The sequence below is a fragment of the Sinocyclocheilus rhinocerous genome, unplaced genomic scaffold, assembly GCF_001515625.1.
Source record: "Sinocyclocheilus rhinocerous isolate Xijiao unplaced genomic scaffold, SAMN03320098_v1.1 scaffold605, whole genome shotgun sequence".
In the NCBI taxonomy this organism is placed as follows: Eukaryota; Metazoa; Chordata; class Actinopteri; order Cypriniformes; family Cyprinidae; genus Sinocyclocheilus; species Sinocyclocheilus rhinocerous.
The window spans coordinates 1137874-1146740 of NW_015661612.1; the positions used below are offsets into that span (position 1 = coordinate 1137874).

Consider the following 8867-nt stretch of genomic DNA (forward strand, 5'->3'; position numbering starts at 1 on the left):
GTCGATAGCAGCTAATGATTTACAATAAATATGATTAACAATGAACTGTTTTGACAACACTGAGTGAGTCTTAATGATAGTGAAGGTTTATTCAGTGTCTAGATCTGATAGCAGTTTATATTGCTTCCTTTTAAAACCACATCAAGTGGCACTGGCTTTATGAAATGCATTATATCAGTTGAATGAGGAATAATTGCATTCGCATATGTGACACAGAAATTCTATCAGGCTATGAACAATTGATCTTTGCATCTTTAGGAAACAGTGTGCGATGTAACCAAGTAAAACTGATCATTTAAAAAAAAATAAAGTAAAAAATTTTGAAATTCAGAAATTAAAAACATGCCTATCATAAACCATATGTATTAAAGTAACTGTATAATTACATTTTTATGTATTTTTCAATAAATTAATGTATTGCACAAAAAAAGTATGTCATTGACCCACATGCTGTAACTTTGAAACCATTATAGTAACCTGACTATTGTTTAATTTCTTGGTTAGGCATCACAACAAATCTGTGTACTTCTAAATATGACTGCTAATGTGAATTATGGTGATTCTGAAAAGAAGATCACTTAAAAGCTTGAGACAGTGAGAGAAAAGAGGGGGTTGTGGCATAGGGAGACAGGGATACTCGCTGTCCATAGCCATGGCAACCTGAAGCTTCTCCTGCATGGCCTTTATCAAGATAACAATCTTGTGGGTGTGTTGCTATGGCAACAATCCAAGCCAGAAGAGCCAGCTGCATATTTTTTTTTGGCACTCAGTGGAACATCAACACACTTCAGACACGTTGGGCAGCCATTACTTCCCCAACCAACAGTACAGCTAATGACCAGAGACAGAGGCTTCACGGCACTGGGGCAAAGGCTATCTGCAATCAGCACCGACAAAGATCACCCAATACTGACAGAGACCACTGTAGCTGTATTTTAGAAAAGTTCTTGACCAAAATAAACAAATAAATAAACTAAAATAAAACTAATAAATTAATTTGATTGATTTCTGAACGAATATGTGACAGTGTAGTCTGGAGTAATGGCAGCTGAAAACTCAGTTTTTCCATCACAGTAATAAATGATATTTTAAAATATAATAATATTTCACAATATTACTGTTGTTTACTGTAATTTTGGTGAAATAAATGCAGCCTTGGTGAGCATAAGACATTTCTGTCAAAAACAATTCAAATATCAATACATATTTAGAAAAAATGTTAACAACATGTAAAGTGAAGATTAAATAAATAAATTAACAAATACTTTTATGGATATATAAAGATTTTAATAGATAGAACACTAGATAGATAGAATGAAAGAACAATAGATACATAGACAGACAGACAGACAGACAGAACGACAGACAGACAGAACGACCGACAGACAGACAGACAGAACGACAGACAGACAGAACAACAGATAGACAGATCTACAGATCGACAGACAGAGATGGATGGATGGATGGATGTTCTAACACATTGAGGGAGGGAGTTTCTTTAAAGCTCCATGTCTGTAATAAGCATGTCTCTTTCAGACAGCCCCACTGGAGCGCTGCTATTCTGGGCCAAGGTAGGCGGGTGAGCCCCTGGCTTCAGTCAGGGTCTGACACATATGTATTTGAAGAAGGCCTTGATTACAGTCATCCAATTCAGGGTCATTATCGTAATCGCTAGTCGGTGCGGGTATAGAAATCCAGCGTACTTGATAAGTACCCGACAGACAGACAGAACGACAGACAGACCGACCGACAGACAGACAGACAGAACGACAGACAGACAGAACAACAGATAGACAGATCTACAGATCGACAGACAGAGATGGATGGATGGATGGATGTTCTAACACATTGAGGGTAAGAGTTTCTTTAAAGCTCCATGTCTGTAATAAGCATGTCTCTTTCAGACAGCCCCACTGGAGCGCTGCTATTCTGGGCCAAGGTAGGCGGGTGAGCCCCTGGCTTCAGTCAGGGTCTGACACATATGTATTTGAAGAAGGCCTTGATTACAGTCATCCAATTCAGGGTCATTATCGTAATCGCTAGTCGGTGCGGGTATAGAAATCCAGCGTACTTGATAAGTACCACTGAGCTACCAATTATGTGCATGATTAAGAGGGTTAATTATCAGTGTAGAAGTAAATGCGTAAATGGGGCAGACTTTGATCAACTTTATCCAGGATCACACAGGTCTGGACTAGTTTTGGGAACTGGGCCAGGATGTCACAGTGAGCAGTTCATATGCCTGTGTTTTTTAATTGTACATCATTGATATGGTACACTACACAGTAAAGTACAGTATTCCAGCTTTTCTCCAGACACATTCACACATGCACCCACATACAGACTGAAAGAATGCAACCCGTGTAATTCACACATCATTGACGTTGTCCTTGCAGCTCACTGTGACAACCAAGACTCGGGTGAGAGAATAAAAGGCTGAGTGAGAAAGAAATGAAGGAAGAGGGGAACATAAACTCTATTTTAAAGGAATACTGCGACTAAATGACGGTCAATACATGGCTGATGAAACACTGCACTCAATCCCCTAAAAATGGCTTTTTATAGCTCTTTGGCTAGAGACACTGTATATTTGCCATTCTATGGTTTACAATTTTGTTTTATACTTTTTTCCAGAAATATAGTTGATGTCTTTTATTTGCCATACTTTTTTAAATATATAATGTACCTAATCTCATTTATTTAATCTCTATTTTCCTAAGTATGTGTTATTAACTTGTTTTTCCTATATGGCCTGTACTAATTGTTCATAATTGCTTGGACTTTATACTCAAAATGTCCAAATAATTAGTGAATGACTGGTACAGGTAATTTTACTGATAATTACAAAAAATTCTATGAAAAACTCATATGAACTATCAAAAAAAAAGTGTCTTTACAATGACTTTGCCTCAGGATCTGAGATGTACAGAAATGAAACTAGACAGGTCAATGTCCTTTAAAAGCTAAAAACAAAGTTTATAGCTCTTTGGCTGAAGACTGTATAATATTTGTTTGTCATTCTATGTTTTACAATTTTGTTTTATATTACAGATATATATATGCATGCTCTATTTGCTATATGTATATTTTTATTTGACATAAAATATACCTAATCTTATTTATTTAATCTCCACTTCCTGTAACATAACATGTATTGTTTTTCCCAGGCTGTAGGGCCTGTACTACTTGTTCATAATTGCCTGGACTCAAAATGTCCAAATGCTTAGTTAAGAACCAGAATGTCCAGGTAATTTCACAAGAAAAAAATAATTTGAAACTTCCTGAAGTAAAAACTCTTATTAACTAACACTCTTCCAAATATATACTGTATATATATATATATCTCAGAGTCTTTCCTCGTATACTAAGATGAACAGAAATGAAGCTAATCAGCTTGGTTAAATATGGACAATTAAATTATGTACATTTTCTCTGCTGTATGTCTTGTTCAGTTTCATAATAGTGAACAAGTATGTTAGTGTCTTATGTGTGTAACCAAGAACAGATGTCAGATGTTTTGTTTCTGCATTGTGTCCCAGTAACAATGTAATTTGTGTCAGACTGACATTCAAAACATCTATTAAAGAAACATGGCTTCAAAGAGCACATCAGAGATATATTTCAATTTGAAAATACTTGTATCATGCCAGAGTACAGAATTTAGGGTGCAGTTTAGATAAGGGATAAGGTGATATCATTATTTAGACCTATAAACACAGATGCACATAAACCATCCCAGCCTTACAAATCCCCATGATTCAATTTCACAGGAGGCTGACGCACATGACACTGAAATTAAATTGAAAGCTAAAGTTGTCCATTTGTTTGCTGTGGACAGTTGGTACAGTATATTGAATTACACATGCCTCCATGGTCCTATTGTACTTAAGAAATACTGCAGTGGAAAGACATAAACTGTCTTTGGGGAAATATAGAGATCGCAGTGTGGGTCTACCAATGGGAAGAGAGAGAGTGTGAATAGATTACAGACAGGCAGCTCTCCAATGTCTCACAATCACTTTAGTGTGAAAATGCTGAGTCATTGTGAATTCCTAAGTATATTATTAACCCTATAAAGCTAGTTCATATCTGATACATTAATTCTAAGGCCTCTAAATTATAAACATGATCAAACCTTTGCTGAAAAACTTGTAACTTCTACATGCCTTCCACCTTCTGATTGATATTCCATACTTTTTAAGTAAGCAACAGGCCTTTTAGTATAATTAAATACTAGAATCCTGTCCACCTTTTGCTGTGAAATCTTTAATGATTTTTATATTTTGATAAGTCTTATATTGTAATTAATTTTTTAAGATAACCATTTACTGGACTGAAGCAACTTAGGTTTACTTGCTTATACATATATGGATGGAATATAATTGCACTACATTGTATGTTCATTTTTTGTAACAATACATATTGTTTTTTACAATATTTTAAAAATATTACTATTATTTCATATGTCAGACATTACAGGGTTAAATGTATGACACTGTATTGTATGGGTGGGGAAAAAAATGTTGCATAGGAACATATTAAACAAAGAACAGAATAGATATGGTAGCCTATATCTCCGACTTGTAGATGTGTGTAAAGTGCATAAAAAAGTCCACAAGCAGTGTTATAAGAGCTGTGTTCCTTTTTCATGTGGCAATCTGCCGAATGTGGTTTTATAAGCAAGTGAAGGCTAGTACAGTTACACAATTCTCTCATGAGAGACAAGAAAGAAAGAAAGAAAGAAAGAAAGAAAGAAAGATTGCATTCTTGTTTTATGACTTGCTTGCATTCCTTAACGTCACGTCAAGGTTTCTGTTGATACTTGATTTCACTTCCCTTTTCACTATTTAGTTACACAGCACTGGTGGTAGGCTTCTGTGGGTCTGTTTGTGCCAACGAATCAACAAAGATAACGCATATGTGGAATTTGATAACTTGCAGATTGGTTAGTAAACTTAGGCCTATTTAGGCTGCATCTCACAACCCAGTGAGCTGCTTACTAAGACAACATTTTAAGCACGTTCTGGCCTAGATTAGGTCTAGATAGGCAGCTCACTAAGTCATAATAGTTGTATGAAGCATATCGCTCCCCTCCCTTCTCTCTAGTGTCACAACATGACCTACATTGCGTTAGTAATTAACGTTATGTTCGCTGACGTGAACACAGCAAGCTAGAACTCAAACTTATTCTGGGCTTTCAGAAAGTTTAGCGCATTCTTCCCAAACTGAATTTTTGCGTTTATTTAGAGGTCATAATAGCCAGGATTTCCATTTTTCATTTTAAGTAGTGTTGTTACGTTCGTGAAAGAATCGTTCTTTTTGAACGAATCTTTTTGGTGAACGAATCGTTCTCGTTCACGTAATCCATTGACTCATATTTCTCGTTCACTGAAATTCCTCCCTCCAGAGCAGTGCGGCGCTATTATGGGCTTACATTTCTGCCACAATTATGCGCGCGAAAGATCATATTTTGAGCGCACAAAAGTGCATTTTGCACGCGCGCGATCTGAGTTTGTGGAGAAAATGTTCGTTTCGCAAAGAAAAAAGTCTTTCGAGCGCACGGAAATTAATTTTGCATTTAAAATACGTTTTTGGATGTGTGCAGACCTTCTCTTTTGCGCGTGCAACGTTTCACTAGCTTCCTCACCTGATGCCCCCCCTCTGTGCTCGCTAAATGCCAACAGCTTGCGTGCTCAACACAACCCAGCGTTACAATGTGCCATAATTCCAGCCAATCAGAGACCGAGGCTGCTAAATTCTGATTGGCTGCCTTGACAACCAATCACAACATTCCTTGCATTACCTCGACAGCAGAAGAGGAAAAATACAGTGCATGCATAATTATTATGCAAGTTGATATTCTGATTATATTTTTTTCCAACGAATCACTCCCCGAGACGACTCGTTCTTCCCGAGTCACATTAAAGATTCGTTCAAAACGAACGAATCGTTCAAGAACGACCCAACACTAGTGAGGAGCGCGCGGTGGCACTTTATCGCGCTCTCCTCTCTCGCGCTCTCTCATTCCGGCTCGAGCGCTGTGCCATGCGAGCGCGTGCGTCTTCGCGTGCCAACCTCGCTGAGAGATCTTCTCGTTCGTGAATGAAATGACCGACATGTCGTTCGTGAACGAAATGAATGAGTGTACTGGCCGGGTCAGTCGGTCATTAAGCATGTCAATCTCTATCAGCAATCAGCAGAAAGCGGCTGCAAAGCGCAGTTATAGGTACTGTGCAAATAAACGTGTTTATATATTCATATTTAGCATACAGAACATAACTCAACGTTTAATCCCCGATTTATGAATGTGTAAATGTCTGACCAAACAATTAAAATGTTAATTATGCAAGAAAACCTTATGCTTTGGTCATCTGAACAATTTATTTAGACTTTGTCTTTGTAATGAGTAGATTATGCACACATTTTAATAAAGCCAAATTAGTTTTTTTGTAATAAGTGAATACGTTCGTTGAGTCGTCGTTGACTTAAGACATAACAGATAAGACACTCTTTTTCGCCACCTGCTGGCGTATTTATGTAATATGAAGAAATGGTCACTGAACGAATCAGTGAACGAATCTGAACGAATCATTTTGGTGAACGAACTGAAAATGAACGAATCTCTTGAAAGAATCAAAATTTCCACCACTAATTTTAAGTAGCCTTGGGGTACCTAACTGGGAACAGATCTTGATTCTGGAATCAAAGCGATGTCCGAATCAATCTTCGAGTCGGATCTTTTCAATGATACAATTGAACCGGTTCACTAACGCGGTCTGAACGATTCGTTCACAAATTAGATTGAATCTGTCCTAGCGGTTTTTGAGTCAAGAATTTTAAATTAAATATAGATTTTTTTTAGATATAGAGTGTTTAAATCACTTGAACGATTGTAATGAACTGATAATCTTTTGAACATTCTTTTGAACTTAATGATTCGAGAACCGTTGAGTGGGCTGATAGTAAAAGCATAGGATTTGTCTTAAAATGTTGTGGTAAAATGTCACAAATAATATTACCTGGAAATATGTTTACAACTGATTGACAGTTTTAGCAACTTTTCAAACGAGAAAAAAACAATAGTACATGTTGAGTTTAATGTAAATGCAAATTATTTAGGTTCTAATTGACATTGTTTTGAACTGATTCAAGTTGGACACATGAAATCAAATTAAACCTGTACATTTTACATTAAATAATTTACATTTTAGGCTTTTAATAAATTTTAATTGAAATTAAACATGCAAAAAGCAAACTCAAACTATGCTACAGACTTTATATTTTGTTTATCATCTTTATTGGAACGGTTAATCGCATGTAATATGCTACGTCAGGATTTAAAAGACCACGCGACGACGCAATTACGTCATGATTTATAAGAAAAGTTGAACTGTTCAAAGGAACCGAATCTCGGAATGAACTCGGACTTTCCATCATTAGTCTCTCAAACCCAACATTACATCAAGAGTCATGTGCTACGTGTGCGTGCCTGAAAACTTATTTAATGTCGAGACAAGTACAACAACCCTTATACATTTTATAAGGCTTTAACACTTTAAACTGCATCTGTATAGGTTTATTAAATGAAACCTAGATTTAAGACTGCCATTTACACGTCCTTACCTGCGATGTCCCACAGCTGTAGCCGCACTAGCGTTTTGCTGTCCCAGTGGAGGACTTTGAGCGCAAAATCCACTCCTATGGTCGCTCTGTAGTGTTGCGAAAAGAGTTGATGCACGTGTCGCTTGATAATGCTCGTCTTTCCCACACCAAGTTCCCCGATTACCAAAACTTTAAACAAATACTCCTTACACTCAGACACGGACCCGCCTGCCATGCTGCCAAATGTTAGTTATGAGAGAGGAAAGTTTTGGCAACTTTGAACAACCACTTCCCCTCTTCTCCCTCACACAGTTTGGAGAAGTGCTTGGGTTCAGGGACGAGTAAGAAAAGTATTCAAACAGAAAGCACACTCTCCCTCTCCTCCCACCGGACATCCACCTGATAAGTCATAGGACCCGGAAATATCACGCCTCGATTGCTTTGCTTTTCACCCGCTTGGGCTTTAGGGTCAAAGAAAATAAAGAACACTCACAGACTCACGCGCTGCGGTCTGGTGAGTTGTGGAAGTTAAACAAAAGAGTTTGAATTTCAACATGTGCGGTTTCTGAGCGGGAGGCACGACTGCAAAGATTGCGCAACATCATACTTTGTGTGAAAAGCAGACAGACACGAAGAATATAAAATAAAAACCTGATGTGGCATTTAGAGTGCTAGGGTGACCATACGTGTCATTTTCCCAGGACGCGTCCTGGCCAGGATTTGTTTTGGCTTTGTTTTCCTGTTTTCATGCTTGCTGAAGGTAATGATCGGCTTACAATGTGAATAAACCGCATTTATGGTGATGTGGGGTAAGAGAATGATGCTTTCATGAAGTAACACATTAAAGGAACAATATGTAATTTTCGCCGCTAGAGGGCGCGTATTGAAAATAAACAAAGAGACAAAGGCGTAGTTTGATGACGGCGTGACTGAGTGTGGAATCAGTCTATTCTTTGGTGTTTCCATGTTTTCTACAAAACAGAAAATCAAGGGGTTATGATGTCATTGGCAGGTGACACTATGACACTATGGACACGGTCCTTGTCACTAGTTAAAATTGCTTATTTCTCTGGATTTAAACATTCTTCTAAACATTTGGGATAATGTAAGTACACTAGTCAGCAAAATATATAACACTGTTCTAGTGGTTTTTGGATATTTTAATAAAAACATCTTAACATATTGTGCCTTTAAAATCTCATTTCAGAGATATTGAAGATAATGATACCATGACATAATAAAACTAAACTGATACTAAACTGTTC

At 37.3% G+C, this 8867-nt stretch overlaps 1 protein-coding gene across 3 annotated transcripts in view; it reads right to left on the reverse strand.

Moving 5' to 3' along the window:
- The window catches only part of LOC107726484 (ras-related protein Rab-32-like), a 36509-nt gene extending 28333 nt beyond the window's left edge, over positions 1-8176 (reverse strand). For 2 of the 3 annotated variants that reach the window (XR_001638273.1, XM_016536082.1), the window contains exon 1: positions 7624-8174. Coding sequence is in view for 2 of the 3 variants with exons in the window: in XM_016536082.1 (XP_016391568.1) it covers positions 7624-7837 (214 nt within the window). In the remaining variant the exon portion in view is untranslated. Of the gene's footprint in view, positions 1-7623 lie in introns of all 3 variants that reach the window. The other variant, XM_016536083.1, reaches the window with a different exon arrangement.
- Between the last annotated feature and the right edge of the window lie 691 nt (positions 8177-8867).